The sequence below is a fragment of the Amblyomma mixtum genome, chromosome 10 (genome assembly GCF_055824585.1).
Source record: "Amblyomma mixtum isolate Tamu chromosome 10, ASM5582458v1, whole genome shotgun sequence".
Lineage (NCBI taxonomy): Eukaryota > Metazoa > Arthropoda > Arachnida > Ixodida > Ixodidae > Amblyomma > Amblyomma mixtum.
The window spans coordinates 52,814,813-52,835,554 of record NC_143021.1 but is presented as its reverse complement, the minus strand read 5'-3'; the positions used below and the strand labels follow the sequence as shown (position 1 = coordinate 52,835,554).

Below are 20,742 nucleotides of genomic sequence, written 5' to 3'. Positions count from 1 at the left end.
ACTGGCAATATAGAGATCGGCCAATAGTTTGATATTTCATTTCTGTTTCCGCCCTTTTGTACGGGACACACAAGAGCAATTTTTAAGTGATTTGGCAACGTGCCGGTTCTAAGCATAAGATTAGCAGTGTACGTTAAGACACCACATATGGACGTTGCCACGTGTTTCACTGGAGAAGCCTTAATATCATCATGCCCTGCCGATGTGTTGTCTTTTAATTTTCTGATTATACCAGCTACTTCAGTGGGAGTTACAGAATAGAAGGTGATAGAATTTGATAATGGTGTTATTAGGTTTGAGTACGTTTCACACGAGGTTGGGTCAGTGCAATCAGCATTGCCCACATTAACAAAAACTGATTCATTGCTGTTGCTAAATCAGAGCCAGTCATTACTCCGCTTGCTGTAACTATTTCTGATAGTTCAGACTGAGTTTTTCTATTCAGCATATTATTTACTTGCCACCATACTTTCTTGGAGTCACTGCGTATTGCCGAAAAGCGCTGAACATAGTAATCGGATTTGGCTGTCTTCAGTTCTTTATTTAGTTTGTTCCCATATTTTTCGTATTCAGCAAAGAGATCAGTATTTCTACTTTCAATAAATTTATTGTACATTTTATTCCTGGTTTTAATTTCATCATACAATGCTTTATTTATCCATGGTTTTCTAAACTTCTTACTTTTAACCTTGCTCTCCTTCAGCGGAAAAGCTTCATCATAGCATGCCAAAAAATTTATCAAGAAAAGCTTCGTAGGCATAATTTACATCGGTCATGACGTATATGGTGTCCCAGGAAACTTCGTCAACCAGTGATTTGAATCTATCTAAAGATTCTTCATTAATATCTCTAGTCTTGTATGTTATCAAAGAAAATTTAGCTTTACATAATCTAGCAGGAAGAAAACAGAAAACTGGCAAATGATCACTAATGTCATTGATCAGCACACCAGACACAGTTTCAGGAAGTAATATATTTGTGACGCTAATGTCTAGCAAAGTAGCAGTAGAAGGAGTTACTCGTGTGGGTAAAGTGATATTGTTAGAGCATGCGTATGTATTGTCACGTTGCAGTGCGGCAATCCAGCAGTCAGGAAGACAGCAACAAAACTTGCAAACGAAGCTATTTATTTGGGCTGACTTGCGCCCGCAAAAGAACTGAATCACTCGGTGGCGGCGTAAGCAACAAATGTGCTCGTCGGTCGTCGAACTACAAATGCCCGCTGCTCGCGGCATCGTTCAATTTAAAGCCGGCAAGGAAACTTCGAGATAACAGGTCGAGATCATCTAGAGTAATCTAGAAACACGCAGATGCAGCTGTTCATGGCTGTGAACAATCGAGATAAGTCCGGTCGCTTCTCGCGTCACGAACAAAAATGATAACACCCCTTTTCTGCGGCCTTGCGCTAACGAACGGACGCTACAATGATACGTGGCATTACCACCCTCCCAAAGAAGCAAACGTCTCGATGCTTTAAAAGGAAAATAAACACGGAGAATGCAAACTTCGAGTCATTTAGCGTTCATAATATGGCTTCAGGCGTACGACATATACGACTTCCGGGCGTATGCGGCGTCGCTGAGATTATGTCGTGCCGTCGGGGATGACTTCATAGTCGAGGTCACCGATGCGACGGAGAACCCTGTACGGGCCAAAGTAGCGTCGCAGCAACTTTTCACTCAATCCACGGCGGCGAATTGGCGTCCATATCGAAACACGATCACCTGGCTTGTAATGCGTGTCTCGTCGGCGCAGATTGTAGCGTCGAGCGTCGGTGTGCTGCTGGTCTTGAATGCGAAGCCGCGCAAGTCTTCAGGCTTCCTCGGCGCGATGAAGGTAGGCGGCGACGTCGAGGTTGTCTTCGTAGGAAACGCGCGGGAGCATTGCATCGAGTGTTGCCGTGGGTGTCCTGCCGTATACCAGCTGGAATGGGGTAAACCAGGTTGTCTCCTGGACGGCAGTATTATAGGCGAAGATCACGTAGGGCAAAATGGAGTCCCACGCCTTGTGTTCGGCGTTGATGTACATGGAGAGCATGTCTACGATGGTCTTGTTCAGACACTCTGTGAGTCCGTTGGTTTGTGGATGATAGGCAGTTGTCCTCCGATGGCTTGTCTGACTGTAGTTGAGAATGGCTTGCGTCAGCTCCGCTGTAAACGCCGTTCCTCTGTCCTGTTGGGCGCGAAGTTCTTCTTCAGGAGGACATTATTGTGAACGACGAAGGACGACAGTTGGCGCTTGAACCCTCAGGGAGGCGATGCGGTCTTTCCTTTCTGATAAGCAACTAGGCTTTGCAACTCAGGATCCGAGCACTGCTGCTGCGCGAAACTGCTCGCGCTTACCGGTCCTAAGAAAGCGTCGTCGTCTTCCTCTTCCGGTGCTGCGTCGACGGGGGATCGGGACAAGCAGTCCGCGTCGGAATGCTTGCGGCCAGATTTGTAGACTACAGTTATGTCAAATTCTTGAAGACGCAAGCTCCAACGAGCAAGGCGGCCAGAGGGATCCTTCAAATTGGCAAGCCAGCACAGAGCATGGTGGTCGCTCACAACCTTGAATGGTCGTCCGTACAGGTAGGGTCGAAATTTGGACGTGGCCCAAATAATGGCGAGACATTCTTTCTCGGTCGTCGAATAGTTGGCTTCGGCTTTCGACAATGAACGACTTGCGTACGCGATAACTTTCTCCTGTTTACCATCTTTCTGAACAAGGACCGCTCCTAAGCCCACACTGCTTGCATCTGTATGAATTTTGGTTTCGGCGTTTTCATCAAAGTGTCCGAGCACAGGAGGGGACTGTAAGCGGCGCTTCAGCTCTTTGAAAGCTTCCTCTTGCGGCCATTCCCATTTAAAAGGCACCTCAGCCTTGGTAAGTTGGGTCAAAGGTTGACCGATGCGCGAAAAGTTCTTGACGAATCGCCGGTAATAAGCGCACAATCCAAGGAATCTGCGTATAGCTTTCTTGTCATTAGGCTGTGGAAACTCTGCGATCGCAGCCGTCTTCTGGGGGTCGGGGCGAACTCCCTCCTTGCTTACGACGTGACCAAGGAACAGCAGCTCCTCGTAGGCGAAGTGGCACTTCTCTGGTTTCAGTGTTAGGCCCCAAGACTTGATTGTTTCCAGCACTGTCCGAAGCCTTCTGAGCTGGTCTTCAAAGCTTGTGGAGAAGACAACGACGTCATCTAAGTAGACTAGGCAAATCTGCCACTTCAAGCCTGCGAGCACCGTATCCATTACTCGCTGGAACGTCGCTGGGGCAGAGCAGAGGCCGAAGGGCATCACCTTGAAATCGAAGAGTCCGTCTGGCGTGATGAACGCAGTCTTCTCGCGATCCCTTTCGTCGACTTCAATTTGCCAGTAGCCGGTCTTCAGGTCCATCGATGAGAAGTACTTAGTGTTGCACAGCCGGTCCAGTGTATCGTCGATGCGGGGGTTGGGGTAGACATCCTTCTTCGTAATGCTGTTCAGGCGGCGGTAATCGACGCAAAAGGGAAGGGTGCCGTCTTTCTTTTTCACTAGAACGACTGGTGCTACCCAGGGGCTCCTCGATGGCTGGATGACGTCGTCACGAAGCATTTCCTCAACTTGCTTGCGGATAGCTCAGCGTTCTAGCGGCGATACGCGGTAGGGGCTCTGTCGCAGTGGTCGGGCGCGTTCGTCTGTGACAATGCGGTGCTTGGCAAGCCGGGTTCGTCGCACATTCGATGCTGATGAGAAGCAATCGCTGTACTTTTGAAGAAGACTGCGTATTTGGTCTTGTCTTTTCCGTGATAATGCCGGGTTGATATCAAACGTTGGTTGATGGCCTTGGTCAGGTGGTTCTACGGGTTGGTCGGGTAGCGCAAATATGTCTCTGATGTCGGCCAGCTCGTCGAGGAAAGCGATCGTCGTACCTTTGTTTAGATGCCGGTATTCTTCGGTGAAGTTGGTTAGCAGCGCCTGGGCTTGTCCATTTAGGATTTGGGCGACTCCCCTTGCGACGCCCAGTCCTCGATCAAGGAGTAGCTGGGTGTTCCCCTCGACGACGCCTTCGGCAGTTTCGATGTCTCCTGTACCTATGCAGGCGACGACACTTGATCGGGGCGGCACGCTCAATGCTTCGTCGAGGACGTTTAAGGCAACGCGATGAGTCGCTGTCGTCGCTGCAGATATGGCTTTGTCTGTGGAAAGCTTCATCGACTTGGATCGAAGGTCGATGATCGCCCGATGTTCATTCCGGAAGTCCATTCCCAAAATCACGTCTCGCGAGCATTTCAAACCATTGAACGAATGCCCGCTGCTCGTGGCATCGTTCAATTTAAAGCCGGCAAGGAGACTTTCAGATAACAGGTCGAGATCATCTAGAGTAATCTAGAAACACGTAGATGCAGCTGTTCATGGCTGTGAACAATCGAGATAAGTCCGGTCGCTTCTCGCGTCACGAACAAAAATGATAACACCCCTTTTCTGCGGCCTTCCGCTAACGAACGGACGCTACAATGATACGTGGCAGTATGAATAATTCTATTTAGTTCACATGTGATATTGCCATCAGACATCAGGTTTATGTTGACATCCCCCATGAGAACAAACAGAAGATTGGCAGACGTTAGGTGTTTCAAAATATTTTCCAAGAACCGGAAAAATTGTAGTCGGTTACCAGCAGGTGGCCTGTATACTGTAGCAACTATAGTATGGGGCAAAGCTATGACTAATGATTCAGCATTTGCAGACATGATTGAAAACTCTTCTATGACCCTTTGTGGATAGCAAGTTTGACATAAATTGCAACACCACCGCCCCTGCCACTCGACCTAACAAGACCATTATAATTGTAACCAGGAAGTAAAACGTGATCATTGTTAGTGGTCAACCAAGTCACTGTAAACAAGATTGCATCAAATTTTACTTTTAAAGATTCAAAGAACAAGCTGATAAGTCGCCCTTATTTTTCATGCTAGGAAAATTGAAATGATTTGCAAAAAATCTAGCTCTCTCTGAGCTATAGGTTAAGTTAGAACTATGATTGTCATAATAACGACATGTTGGTGACGAATACATGAGGGGAAAAAACAGCAACAGTTTTCTCATCAGCAAAACACACCTTAAGCAGTCATCTTGTCTAAATCAGACAGATCTCGGATCTTTAGCACATCACCCGTCTCATTCTTGCGCGCAAGCACTTTGCATCCGGAGGTCCAAACAAACTTCCAACCAACCTGCTTTTTGCGTGCAACAGCAGCCCCGAGCAACTTCTTGTTAGTCTGCGTGAGGTGCTCATTAACAAACACAGGATCTTTTTCATCGGAACTGAGTTTGTCGTTTCTAATCTTGTGTTTCCTAGCCTTCGAAAGAAAAGCATGTCGCTTCTCCCTTCTCACAAATCGAACTAAGATATTGGTCTCATCAGACTTCTGAGTGGGAACCATGTGACAGGTACAATATCGCCCTCAGAGACAGGCTCTTCGATTAGCTCACCAATTTTCATCACTATGTCCACGGGGCTTTCTGTTGAATTCACACCTTTTATCTCTAAATTATTCAGACGACTGTACTGCTCAAGTTCCTCAACTCTTTGCGTTAGTCGCCGGTTTTCCTTTCGCAGACTTTCATTGCATTTCAAGAGTTCGCTGACCTCTTGACTGAGCGCTTTAACTTCGGAGCTAATCACTTTTGTTTCGTCACACGTGTCATTGCCCGTGTACTGTGCGATGTCAGTCCACGTTAAAGAACCCCAGGTGGTCGAAATTTCCGGAGCCCTCCACTACGGCGTCTCTCATTGCCTTAGTCGCTTTGGGACGTTAAACCCCATAAACCAACCAGAATTTGACGCTATCCTTCACGGAGTGCAGTTCGTGCTTCATTTCTCGTTTAAAATCTTCAAGTGCTTTCATGACTTCCTTCGTCATGCTTGAGGATTACAAGGTTACAGTTTTACCGAACAGGGGTGAAATCAGGTTCAAGTTTGGCAGCAGTACGCAGAATAGCGTCAAAAGACGACCTATAGAAGTAAATCGCTTACCTGCAAAGGCAGTAGAATTTAGAGCGATGCGTACGATGTGCGCACTGCTGCCAAACTGAAGAGCAGATCGATGTTGCTTATCTTTTAAAGGCGGTCGTTGGCGGTAATCTCACGTAGACAGATCACAGCAGGCAAAGCTGCGATACGCCTATCACTACAGTGATACGGTGGTGCCCGTGCGAAGACGATATGCCGCCACGGTCAAGCTTCTCGGCAGATGAACGGCGCCGTAGTTGATCCTGCAAAGGCAGTAGAATTTAGAGCGATGCGTACGATGTGCGCACTGCTGCCAAACAGGGATGCTTTGTCCCTGTTCCGCGTCTGTGACGCGCCTTCTGCGCCCTGTGATATAGCGCACGCCTAGCTATGGTCTGTGTTTACTAATAATAGTAATAATAATAATAATAAGGATGAAAACTTAAGTGCGTGTGGAAGACATGGCTCCGTAGCAGCCGATTCCGCGAGCTGAAGCACGAATGACGACTGAAGAACGTTTCACTCGGAAGGCTAATTGTAATCAAGGCCCATCTGCGTAGCAAAAACACCTTATTGAAGAGGAAAAGGAGCAGAAAATGTCTATCAGAATATTTATTTATAATTGGGGAAAGATGTTGGGGTGATGTTGTGAGACATGTGATGCTATTGGTCGTGTTCTCTGCAGCCTTAATTCTGCGAGCACGTTCGATCAGCCACCGCAGGTCTGACTGCGTATAGCGCCGGACATGGCAGCCTCCCAAGAGGAGGGCGTGGGATGATTGGAGGTGAGCAGGGTAATTTTTGAATCTGTGGAAATGTTTTCAGCTTTTCCACACTGCTGGAAAGCAACATTATCCTATGAGGTTCGAACCATTGGGTAATTTTCCGCATTTACTAAAAAGCGAGCTCCTCAGTGGCTCTCTACGCGCACCGCCACTTGTCTCCTCCTCCTCTGCGCCTTCCTCTTCTACTCTTCCCCTCCTCCGTTAGCCTGCCAGTGCGGAAGAGCAAAGGATTTAATACGCGCAACAGGGGTAAAGAATTAATTGTACAGCTGCTGCAGCACAGAACACGCCTGAAACCTCTAGAATCACTGATGCCATCTACGCAGCGCCCCCACGGTCCTCAAGCCCATCGTTAGCAGCATACGATGGCACTGGGACCCCGAGCTCGCTAACTCTCAAGAGGCCTAGAGTGGGCAAAGGCCTCTCTTCAACACTCAACACCGGGCCGGCACCAGCTGCTCAAACGGAAGCCACCAAGAAGCATGAAGCACCGTGGTAAGTGTACCTTCCTATACACAGAAGCTGGGAGCACTTCAATCCCAAAAGTTGAAGGAGTGTCCGATTGGCGCGATTTGCAAACCATGCAAGACACTGACATTCCCTTTAGCGCGGCCACATATTTACAACGCAAAGCGATGAAGTTGCGTCAAGCATTTAGTTCTGCAATGCTAGTCGTCGCCTCGGATGTAGGTCTTACCAGCTTAAGCGGCGATGGTGGCTGGTAGGTGGCTGCGCTGCGTTGGATTGGTCGCCAGCTCTAGGAGACGACAGTGTTAGCACTCTGTTATTGTTAAAAAGGAAGTGCGCAAGAGGAAGTAAAACATTGACAAACAGGCCGGGCATCCACTTACAGCTAGATTATTCAGAACAATGGCTACAGGCTACGCAGGCTAAGCAAGGGGCACAACAGCATGAGCGAGCATACACTCATAGAGCGGAATTTTTACGTCCTCAACTTGTGGCTGGCTCTTCTCTTTTATCGACAGTAAGGAACCAACTATCCCCACAGTAGGCTTTCCTTAGGGTTGAGGCTAGCGTGATTATCATCATCAGAATGAGAAGCAGCAGAGTAGTTTGACTGCACCCACTGCAGAACAAAGACCTCTCCTATTTATTCGTTTATTTATTTATTATCTACAAACACTGCAAACCTTTTCGGCCCAAGCAGGAGTGGGACGATACACAAGAGCTAGCTGCCAGCTTGAAACATCAGACATGGTGCTCAAAAACAAAAGAACACAAAAATAAACAAAAACATGGAAAAAACAACGGCGGATACATTCAATCAGTACATAGCTAAAACTTACATGAGGTAATCTTAAAGCTGCTTTGAAAAATTATTCGAATCAGTTACTGTAGCCGGAAAGCAGTTCCAGTCTGCAATAATTCTTGTAGAAAACTGTTTAAATGCTTCCGCTCGGGCAAACATTTTCACTAGAGAATTATTGTATGTCTGGTTATTCGACCTGTAGATTTATTTATACAGTTACAAGAGTCTATGTTTAGCTTCCTTGTAATTAATTTGGTCAAGAAATTTAACCTGTTAAGTTTTCTACGAACCGCTAACGTACGGATACCGTGTTGCTCCATCAGAAGTGAGGGAGAATTTAGCCGCTTATATTTGCTGAATATAAACTGAATAGCTTTCCTTAGCACGCGCTCCAACTGCTCGATGTTTTTTGTAGTATGAGGGTCCCAAATTACCGTCGCGCATTCTAGATTGGACCTAATAATAGTATTATAGGCTAGCAACCTTTCTTCAGTCGGAGTCAGTTGAAGTTTCCCCTTCATAAATCACAATTTGCTTATGAAGAACTGCATACATCTGATATATGAGTTGACCACGAAAGTGTGTTCGTTAGTGTAACATCTAAATATTTATAAGACTCACCCAGTTAGGGCAACACCATTGGTCGAACGTCAGGCCATTGTTGGCAAAAATTGGCGCGAACATCGGTCCTACACTGGCATTTGGGCCGAGCGCTAAAACTGACACATCGGCCCTACTTTCATGCCATATTAGGGCCAACGTTCGGCCGATCGAGCGGCCAACGCAGGCCCGGCGTTGGCCCACAAGGTTGATAGCAGAAGCTCTGGCGATATCAAAATGCGCAGATAAGTGTGTCAGCAACCCCTCTGTGCGCCTTAGTGAAAAAGAAATGTCATTTCTGAACGCCAGTGATAGGACGAAAGATTGGAGGAACGGGAGACAATTCTGATAATCGTGCCACGAATGCGTGAGGTGTTGTGTTGGTTCCTGTTTTGTTGTTGCGTACCTAGTTCTTATATAGGCTGGCTCAGAGCAATAAAACACATTTGTTAGTTAGCGCTTGTGTTTCCGTCCTTCTCGTCTCGTCCTTGTTACTGCTGCGCTGCAATTTTCCAGTATGCAGAACCAACTAGCCCGTCACTATGTTTTAAACCTAAAACTGCGCACAAAATCGGTTTAGCGAATGCACTTGCACTAAGCTGTTACTTTTGCACCGCGATCTGCATGAAGCAGACGCGCGCTGCGCACTGCGGCAGTGAATTCCTAGAGCGAATCAAGAAAAGTGATTTTCAATTAAAAAATTTAATCAAATGAAGCATTTTTGATTTTTGTGGAAGGCATCTTTGGGCTGGTTTCCAGCCACTCGCTCGAGCAGACCGTGCAAAAATGCTTTCAAATGCATAATGTTCCATGACAAATAGGCGGGTCATTATTTCCAAAAATCCGACAAAGGCAACAGCGTGAGCTCTGTCTGTGCACTTCTCAAAGAATATTTTTTGTCCATTGGTGGCTTGGCTAGGCCATATATTATATTATTACACGAATCATTGCCCCTGGGTCACGCCAGTGCGCATTCTTTAATTCCTAAATTTACGGGACCTTTTAAAAGAAAATTCAGTGATTAGTGCAGCCCCTTCTAGTTTCCTGATATTAACGATAGAGTTCTTTGCATCTATGGTCATTGGTCTTGATGGTGTTGTCGTCTGTCCTATGCAACAGACCGGTTCCTCTGTGGCGGAATATGGGCAGTCCACTGACCACCACCGAAGTCGTCGTCGCTTCTTTGTTCCACTGAAAAACAGCGAAAGAATAAAAACAAAACTCGACGGCAGCAGCCATACAAAGAACGAATGCGTTTTGAATGCTTCCGAATGCGTTTGGAAATTGTTGTGAAGCACAGCACAACTCCGGTCGGTCCCAATGCCAGTAGAAATGTCGAATACCATTCTGCTCAAATGTCACTTAAAAGTCCGCTTAGAACAGGTGTTATGGCAGCTACTAGTTAGTAGCAGTAGTCGAGCAATAGCACTGCGCAACTACTATAATGCTGCTCGTATATGCTATAATGTGCTCCGGGAACATGTGTTTTGATCTGACGGATCAGCGTAAAAGATCTGTTTTGGCAAGGTGTACATGCCAATTATACTTACACTGAGATGCGACAGATTTTTACAGGTCTCACACCTCTTATCGAGAGCTAAACTGACTTTTTACGAGTTCGAAAAATTATAGGAACTGTCGCTCCCTGTTGTAGCAACATTGAACTTTGCCGTGTCGTCTTAGCACATGGCACAAGGTTGACCGCCGTTTGCCAGTATATTTTTAACACTCGATGAGTGATGGCAACGCCAGGCCAATATAGAAAGCTTTCTTAAATGACGCAGTCAATTCTGGCAGACAGTGGTGGAACTCTCGCCAAAATGGCCCATCATAGCCGTGTTTTAAGATTTCACAGCCGACAATGGCAAACAGCAGGAAAATTCTGGCTAACCTGGCCCATGATAGGCAGTTTTTTGTGATGGTACAATCGACAATGGAAAAGAGGAAAATTCTGGCTAACCTGGCCCATGACAGCCAGGTTTTTGTGATATCACAGCCAATACTGGTAAAGCGATGGACAACCAGAGCCATCATTGAATGCGGCAAATAGAGGTTGGATCAATATCAAAAACTAATTGGGACCTCTGGGCCTACTTAGGTCCATGCTTTGCCAACGGTGTTCTAATATTGGCCCGCTGTCAAGTGCTGCCTGGGAATATGCAGTGCATCACCAGTGGCAGCCACCAAAGGTTCTCCACCCAACGAGGCGACTTTCGGTGAGCTGCTTAAGTACAAGGAACCGGACGTGCCAGTTGGAGGTCGTGATTTCTTCAGCAAGCCCTCAATACTAAAGCCCCTCAAGGTCACGGTTAGCAAGGGCTTGGGAACCCCGGAATTCGACGATGGAGCTGTCAAGGAGATGACGGTATGTAGCACAATATATTGTGACCGGTTCTCTTAGCACTTTGCCATTTTTTGAAGCTTCAAGCAAATTACCGAGAGCACCTTGTATCTCGTCTTCTAAGCTGTTTGAAGAATTTCATGACAACTGCTTGGAAATGGACTGGTCGAAATTTTAAGGCGAAAGCCTTTAATGTCTCATCGTTGTAAGCAGCAGTTGCCGACAGAAATGTCACGCTTTTCAGTTGGTCGAAGCGGCCATGACGTCACAGTGCGCGAATTTCAAACGGGGCCAATTGTACTTTGGCTAGTAACCATGCAACCAATTGAAGGGATCGTATAGTGATGCTCCAAGTGGGACTGAGCTTAGTTAATTGCTTAATTACCCAATTAGCCTAATTAACTTTTCTAGTCAGGCCATATAAATAAATAAAACCGAGTAGGAAATTGATCGAGCTCGGGAATCGAACCCCGGTCTTCGGCGTGCGAGACGAGCATGCTATCCACTACGCCATGCCAGCGCGATGGTTTGGAATGAACAAAGGCGCGTCTAGTGAATACGGTGTCTTCGCTCACTCTCGTCCTCCTCCCTTCCCTTCCGGTGAGGTTTAGGTGTCCACCAAGATATGAGAGACAGATACATTTCCTTTCCTCAAAAAAAAACCAATTTACCGACGAGGCGAGGCGTGGAACCGAATGGGCGATGGCGTTCTATGAACTCCCTGGCAGCGTTGCAAGACGCTGTCGCGTTCCACTCATAGAGGCGAAGCTTAACATCTTAACCACACACTCTTAGAACTAAAGGAGTGCAGAGGAGTGCCCAGAACACACTTTGAAGGAGTATTCGCTTGTCCCGTATTCCACTCCTTTTTCCAGAATAAAATTACTCCCTCTGGACAGAGTGATCCAACACCTACTCAAGGAGTACTGTACTACTCCTGCAATAGAGTACAGGCACTCCTCCGAGGGAGTAAAGCTACCACATTGAAACAGCATCCTACTACTCTTTCAGGTAGAGTTCCAGGACTCCGTTTGTTAGAGTGACTATACTCCTCCAAGGAGTATCAGCCCAGATCTTATTTTACTCCTTCAAAAAGAGTTTCACGTGTTTTCAATGTATCCTACTAATTTTCTTATTTCACATATTCTTCAGAGCAAGTTGGTCATATGTTTTGCAGGATCCACCTGCGCTACATCTACAAAAGAGTAATGAGCAAAAGGGATTATAATGTTTGAGTAGAATAATTTTTGCTCATACAACTACTTTATGGCTACACTACAGTTTGCACATTAGTATGGTGCTCTGTCTGCGTTGGGAATAACAATGGTTCAAGAAATAATGACACAAATGTACAACACTGATAACTTTTATTTCTCAAGTCATTGCTGTGATTGCTGTGGCTGCCCAAAACACGTTCGGGAGGCGCTCGCTAGGATCAAGCCCCATTAGTGTCTCAAGCAGCAGACAAGCCCGTTTTGTTTTTGGGGTGTACTTGACATTAAATGCCAAAAACACTGCCAAAAGCAAAGTAAACCCATCTACCAAATCCACCGCAGTGAGCTGTAAGCGCTCAAAAGAACTAAGATGCTGGATGATGCCGTAGCTTGCTCGGCTGAGTGAAGGAGCTTTGGCTATGCGTGCATTTCTCCGGGTGCCTGCAAACATGAATGAAAATAATGCAAGTAAGAGTCAATTCCAATGCCCTTTTCATACTATCCTGCATATAACCCCATGAAAAAAAAAGAAAGAATACAACTAGAATGTACTGATCGTGTGTGTCATGTCGCCACTAGTGTGTACCTATATTGTGACCAAGTGCAGACACCTTTCATTGCAAACCTTCATTCAGAGCTACAATTTTATGAAGCCCAATACAATTATCACTATGCTAGTCCTTTCAAAAGCTGTGTGCATGTAAAACAAGCACATATTTACCAAATGAAAATTTTAACATGAGCAAGCTCTTCTGCAAGTATCATTATCAGCCTGACTACGCCCACTGCAAGGCAAAGGCCTCTCCCATGTTCTCCAATTAACCCTGTCCTTCGCCACCTATGACCACCGTGTTCCTGCAAACCTCCGCCCATGGAACTTTTTGCTGCTTCCTGCTACGCTTGCCTTCTCTTGGAATCCACTCCGTTACCCTTAAGGACCAGCGATTATCTTGCCTTCGTCTTACATTCCCTGCCCAAGCACCCTTTTTTCTCCTGATTTCGACTAGGATGTCTTCAACCCGCGTTTGTTCCCTCACCCACTCCGCCCGCTTCCGATCTCTTAACGTTACGCCTCTCATTTTTATTTCCATAGCTCGTTGCGTTGTCCTTAACTTAAGCTGAACCCTCTTCGTTAGCCTCCACGTTTCAGCCCCATAGGTGAATACCGGTAGGATACAGCTGTTGTATACTTTTCTCTTGAGGGGTATTGAAAAACTGCCATACATGATCTGAGAGAACCTGCCATATGCACTCCACCCCATTCATATTCCTCTAGTTATTACCCTTCATGATCCGGATCAGCGGTCACTACCTGCTCTAAGTAAATGTATTCCCTTAGCACTTCCAGTCATTTCCAAAACCACACCTATTGTGCTTGACGGTTTCTTGTCACATAATACATTGTGCAGTTTAAAATATAGGGTAACCTTGAAAGGGAACACACTTAAACCAATGACAGTTTTCTTGCTGAAGAGAAATGGCTGTTGCAATTCCTGTTTCTCAGATACCATTAACTGAATTTCATGCTCTAAAATAGTGAAGGAAAAATTCTAAATTTTTCATCTCAAAGAGGCAGACAACAAATTTCAGTTTGGTTTGGGTTGGTTTATGGGGTTTAACGTCCCAAAGCGACCCAGGCTATGAGAGACGCCGTAGTGAAGGGCTCCGGAAATTTCGACCACCTGGGGTTCTTTAACGTGCACTGACATTGCACAGTACGCGGGCCTCTAGAATTTCTCCTCCAAAGAAACTCCAGCCGCCGCGGCCGGGATCGAACCCGCGTCTTTTGGGTCAGCAGCCGAGAAAATTTCAGTTGCACTTTTTTTTTAATGATGCATAAGGCATTACTATGCACGGATAACCACACAGTATTCGCCTATGACTGCTAAATAATTTGTAATTAAATATCTTCTCTCTCCTGCTTCACTTTTAAAAACTGAGCAATGGCAATGGCATCAAAGGTCAGTATAAGCCAGGGGAGGCATGAGGAAAACTGCAATATAATTGCGGCTTCGTCATTCATTGTGATTCCGACTCTTAAGGCAGGCTGGCTTTAGCATTGTAACTAATTAAAACGATGAAGTAGCGATATCGTAGCTTTTTTGTGCCTTCCATAACCTATACTGAGCATTGATGTCATAGCAATTGCTATGCTATTGAAACAGGGAAGAAAAGAAATCTGGTTGTAATTATTTAGCGATTGGAGACGAACACTATGCAACAATTCTATGTATACGAATGCCCAGCACGTCGCTACAAACAACACACATAACCAAAAATTTGGTGTTTATACTCATTTAAGGTAATACTACTTCCCACGCAAGAACACGACAGCCATGTGTAAACTTTTTGCTTTCATAGTAATAAAATCTATCCAACGACAAGTTAGGCGCAGCATGTCTGCTCTTTATAAATATGCAATACTGACAATGTTTGACACTAGCATTTGGCATGAACGAGATAACTGTGATTACTTCGCACATTACGTGCCAGTCCATACTATTATGCACAATTTAGATTTGCAAATGTAATGTGTAATTCTCTATGACTGCCACGTTAGTGCACTGCAAACCAATGAAGTTGTCTTGCATTTGCAATGTTTCTCACTACTTTTATGCAACACTGATCACTTCAGTATATCTGCATCGTTCTGTTAGACGGCCACGGGATAGCTAGAATTAAGGCTATTTTATGTGATGGAAACCATTGACTAGACAACAAAGAAAAAAAGCCTCAACTACTGTCCTTGTGCTGGGACGTCTAATAAGAGCTCAGAAAGACTCGGTTTCAATACGCCAAACCCTCCGCATAACATTACCCTGTGCGAAAATACCCCACCCCACCCTAGCTTAATTTCTGTCCACATGCACCAAGGCTCACTGCACCTGTTATAAATATTGCCCTAAATATTGCAATCAAGCTGCCCGTGTATGCATAGGCTATCTGTGCATGGAGAAAGAACGAAGTTGTTAGGAATGTTTCACACCAAGAACAGAAAAAAAGGCAGCCTGTTTCTCAGAAACAGCTAAGAGCATGAAATGGTGTGTCCAAAAAGATTAGGCTGCTTTGTACTTATTTATGACAACGAGAACTGTCAGAGCTGCGCTTTCAAAAATTCAGGAGCTTTGTGCACAAACGTAGCTTCCGTATGCACGTCTTGCAGCACCAACGCTTCCGAATTGAAACGACCGATGAATATGCAAAGGAAAAAGCAAATAGAGAGCGCTTGAATTTAAAAGAAAAGCTACCTTGCACAATCAGAAATTTCGCGACAGAACCTTCCAAACAGTGACGTGTACTGGTTGCGGTATACCGAATATATACCTAGAAAATAAGTGTGCGCTTTGTTAACGAGCGGGATTCTGTGGCGGCAATGCTACAGCTCCAATTCCGAAAACCTAACGCTGCAAAAATTGAGTTTTCAAGATACGTGCGAATGCACGATACACTTTTGCACGCATTTAGAACTTTCAATTGTGAAACACAGACAACGAATCTTTTGTATGCGTCTTCCTTGGCTGGTAAAAAAATTCTTCTATAAGTCTCAAGTTTGCCTGTGTACTCCACAAATTCTAGGATCCCTGTTTGCTACATGTCAAATTTCACTGAAGCGAAAGTAATACAACCGACAGCTGATGATCTGCTAGGGCAACAGGATTTCAAAAGTTTGAGAAGGGCAGTGGGAGTCCAATCCAGGTGGAGTAGTGAAATTTGACTAGTAACAGACAGGGATCCTCCAATCTGTGGAGGACACCGGCAAATTGGAGACTTACGGAGGAATTTTTTTACCCGCCAAGGAACACGCACACACAAGAGAGAACCACAGAGGACTGCGGCTTTTACCAGCCCTTGTCCTGTGCGGTTCTCTCTTGTGTATGCGTCTTTTTTGGCTGGTAAAAAAATTCTTCCATAAGTCTCCAATTTGCCTGTGTACTCAACAAACCGCAGGATCCCTGTCCACTACTAGTCAAATATTTCAACTCCACCTGGCTTGGACTCCCACCGCCCTTCTCTGTGGAGAAAGGGTGACAGCAGCTGGCAAAGGACAAGGTTAACTGCAGATCAACTGGGGAAGCATTATCCTGCACTAATTTTGACGGCAGGTTCACAAGACAAACAAAATCAACTCGAGGAGCGGGGTGCACATCATGCGACTGAATGTCAATGGCCAGTGAAAATGGCACCAGCACTGTGGAATGCACATGCAGAAAACGAGACGCATTTTTTTGTCAACTTTGAGTAGCAGTCTACTGCACTTTTAAAGAGCAAAGCTCTCAAGTATGGCAACACTGGCACGTTTTACTGGGGTGAGGGTCGTCGTGAGGGTTGAAGTCCATATTTCTTCTCCATCCACTGTGTTAATTGCGAGCTATGTTTACCTAATAGGGGCTGGGCATCTAACATCACCGTTATTTCTTTGCAGCAGTTAAAACAATACAGCATACATTTTATAACATGCTTAACGAATTTTTGGGAGCAGCATGCTTTTACCCTTCTACTATTTGTTGCTACTGAATCAGTTTGGCGTTGACAAAAGATCTGTAATAAGGAGTAATTACTCATTGACATCCACTCGAGCACAGCCAAATGGCTACAAAGGAAAGCTATACAGCTTTCACAGAAACTTCGTAGTTAAAAAAAGATTCGTCCTGGTCCGGTGTTCGAACTCAGAACCACCACTTCACTGGAGCAGTCGCTCTACCAATTTGTCCAACCTGGACGGTAAGGTTATGGTAGGGCGAGAGCGAAGTGATCAATAACTCGAGTGGGAACTGTGTTGGTCCAATGTTTTAGGACCCCTAAAACATTGGACAAACTCAGTTCCTGCTTCATGTTACCTCTAAAACATTGGACAAACTGAGTTCCCGCTTCATGTTACAATACTGAGTGACATTTTGGTCTATACACCAGAGATACCGGTAAAGCATCATGATAGAACACAATGTTTTTTAAAGGGATAAAGGAATATGTTCGCCCTTTCAGAGGGCACATATGCATAAGAGGCAACATGTGTGAAATAGTCACTGCACCTGAAGCAGTGTAAACTCCATTATGTTAACAGCAGCAGTCAAAAGCTTCATGAGCGACTATTTCATACAGATCATGCAATTACATTCATGTAATTCAGGATCAGATTCATGTGATTATACAGGGAGGTACTGCTGCTAAGTGCACGTAGAGCTCTGCATGCATTTCTAAACCCGGCTGTGAGCCTATGTCTACGAAATTTTTCTAAATAGGCAGGTAAGGTATGCATCACTGGAAAACAATACCTACCACAAACAGCTGAGCAGAGATAGCACAGCCAAAAGCTGGAAGCACGAATGGCCCAGTAGATACTGGCAGCTGGCAACTGCAAATAAATATGTCAGAGCAACTGTTGTCAGTGGCCGTAACAATGTCATGAATGACAAGAGAATAAATTGTTTACTGCTTCATAAATTAGAATAAGGTATTAACATAGGAACACAAAAAGCAATGAGATGGCCCATGACAAAAGAAATACACAGATTGTATGTGATGCACCGATATACATTTTTTCAGTAGATTTACATGACTGTCACAACCGCATAGAAAGATGAGCAGGCTGGAATACCACTATTTTTATGCATGATGAAAAGAGCGTAACTATTCGAATATAGCATGCACAGGATTTAATTATTACTACTAGGGTGCTTTGCAGCAGCACCGAAGGTATTTTTAAATTGAACGTAGCGACCAGTAGACCCGTCTGCTTTGCACAAATGACGAGAGGATGGAAAAGGCATGCATTCATTAGCAAGAAGCACGATATCTCACATCACAGCATGAAACGAAAATTGGTATTGCATTTAACAAATCTGCACAGGAATAAAAACTGCCTAGTGGCAATGCAAGTAAGAGCAAGGGAAAAAAATACCGAAGAAAACTGGTGAGTGTGGTGCAGGGAGGTCTGTGGGTAGGGTCTCGTGCCTGGGAATAGTTCCGAGCGCGGAGAATCGCCGGCAGCACAGCTGGTGGCAGTCAACCAAGAATAAATAAGAGAAAGTGAAAATCAATAACAAACCATCACCGATATAGCGAACGATTTGAAAGCGGGCCGCACAAACGAGGGATATAGCAAAAAGCTTGAAGTCCTAAATAAGTGCGCAGTTGCATCCCAAACAGTTCTCAAAATCTGAAGGCGAGGAAGCATCGACACCTACACCTCAGGGCAGACGCAAGAACGATCTAACTTTGACATAATACTGTGTCAAATTCTGTTCCATGGGGAAGCACAGATAAAAATTTACAAATGACTAGGCAAGGGATATGCCCCAGCCTTCTACACGCGATCATTGTCCCCGAAAAAATTGTATGACAAATATTAAGGCGTAAGCACTAATCCGACGAGTACACAAACTGAGCACTGTCTGTTGGCAGCTGGCCTAGCGCGAGTGCTCTATCGCGCGGCACTGCCGCTTGTCGTCATCTTCCAAGTAGCACAAATCAATCCGACGGGCACCAGCCGCGAGGCAACTCGACCGTTGTCAGTTCCCTTGTCTGTCCGCAGCTGGCCTAGCAAAAGCGCTCTCTAACGTGACACTGCACGCTCATCATCCTCTCCTACGTAGCACAAATCTATGCTATTGGAATGTAGTAAACATTGTCTGTTGTTTTTCGCAGCGCTAGCAAGCGACCGCATAACTCTGTTGTGATAACTGGTGGCATTTTTATTTACCGCGGCACCCGAGTACTAAACGCAGATAGAGACTATGGAGCAACAGTTGCCATGCGGCCTATACGCCCGTTCTTTTCTGGTAAAGGCCGATTCACACGACGGTCCGTTCGCCCGCTGCCGCGGCCGACAGCGCGCCTCTCAATGTGGTGACGCATGAATACGTAGTGCGCGGGCCGCGGGCGAACGGACCGTCGTGTGAATCGGCCTTAACGCATTATAGCTGAGGCAACCGCACGCAGACTGCCTGCACTACCATCCCTATATAGGCGCACACTAATAACGCGTGCCAATAGAGATCAGAAGTAAAGAAACGTACACGGGACTCACCGTTCAGACGGCTCATCAAGGCTTAGCAAAACCGCACATTCTTCTTCGTTGCCTCTCCAGATGACAAGAAGTCGTAGCGCTACCTTTCTTCACGGCTTTACCCGTTCAAAATCACCAGTGTTGACAGGGCGTAATTCTCGTCGTTGGTTTCCAAAACACACTTGTGTTCTTCATACACGTCCACCGCACGAGCACTCAAACAATGCTACGAAAACCCAAATAACACAAAACGTGACGACGGCTGCAGTTTTGCTTCGTTGAAAAAACCTACAAATGCGCTTTTTTTATTACTAATATTTGAATTGTGTTCGCAACAAAAACAAATTATATTTTTTCATTTTATTTCTTTATTAAATGCGAATACCAATGCGCTTTTAGATACTTTTGCTGACATGTCGTTTGTAGAAGCTGCGATCCTGTGATCCCATCCCCGGGCGTCCTAGCAGACGACGGCGCAGACGACGCTGTTGACGGAATGCAATTTCTAATGACGGCAGCGAAAATCCCTTAAATGCGACAAAAAAGGCTAAGAAACGCACCGTATCGCAAACTGGTCCATATCAAGGATATGTTCGACGCGAGCGGTAGGACAAAGAGCAGCTGCGATGCATTACTCTACGCGACACTGGCATGCTCGACAGAGATCTACATGAAACAGAGCTTAAATGTGACCCGTACAAGCGGATTACTGTGATACCAACTGCGTTACGGAACTGCGACGATACTTGCTTCACACTTTAGCTTATATGCAACAGCGGCCCGCACTCGCCGCATCCTGTTCGAGTGTACCTTCACTAGCAAGAGCCCACATGCATGGAAGCCGACAGAAGCAACTGTCTTTTCGAGTTCAGATTGTTCCGAGAAATACGAGCAGCTTACTTTAGCACGTACTCGAATTCAAGTTCTCAGCCTGTGTGTCACGTACGGTGACGATGGCGTCGAGGACGAGCTTAAGAATCGCCTTAACGTGGCCGCAACGCAGCCGGTATCCCAAGCATTCGTGCGCTAAATGTTGTTCACCTGTACTGCGAACGTGCGCTCAGTCGCAGGCCAGCCGCTAGCTGCTCGATTTGCCAGCCTTGCGAGTACAATTCGCAAGTTTCTGAGCCAATCTGTGAGCGAGCCGAGCTTTCAGCAATGACGCTGCTCGCGAGCGCGCCGCGCGACGAGCTTCGGCCTGCTCCCTGGCTGCCGTATTCGTAGCTAAGCCTAGGAGGTTTCACTTCGATGCCAGAGCTGAGAGCGCTTCGAAACTGGCTAGCGCTGAGGTGCTACTCTTTGCATTGTAATTACGTTTTATTGTGAACTATGTCTCGTAGTGAAATAAAGATATGCTCGGGTCCACCCGAACGGTGATGATGGCGTCGAGGACGAGCTTAAGAATCGCCGCAACGCAGCCGATATTCCATGCATACATGTGTGCTAAATTTGTTCACCTGTGCTGCAAACGTGGGCATAAAGGCTCGCTCAATCGCAGGCCAGTCACTGCTCGATTTTTCAGCCTTGCGTGCGCGATTCGCAAGCTACGGAGC

General features: G+C 45.8%; 1 protein-coding gene and 1 long non-coding RNA gene across 2 annotated transcripts in view; one reads left to right on the top strand and one right to left on the bottom strand.

Moving 5' to 3' along the window:
* The window catches only part of LOC149325803 (uncharacterized), a 128,081-nt gene that overhangs the window by 73,217 nt on the left and 34,122 nt on the right, over nt 1-20,742 (top strand). Inside the window, exons 6-7 of the mRNA XM_089562749.1 lie at nt 7,085-7,253; nt 10,792-10,993. Coding sequence (XP_089418875.1) covers nt 7,085-7,253; nt 10,792-10,993 — 371 coding nt within the window. The remainder of the gene's footprint in view (nt 1-7,084; nt 7,254-10,791; nt 10,994-20,742) is intronic.
* On the bottom strand, nt 12,391-18,348 carry LOC149325804 (uncharacterized). The gene is made up of 3 exons (XR_016286089.1): nt 18,083-18,348; nt 17,461-17,536; nt 12,391-12,624 (listed from the first exon to the last, which is right to left on the bottom strand). It is a non-coding gene; the product is annotated as an uncharacterized LOC149325804 (long non-coding RNA).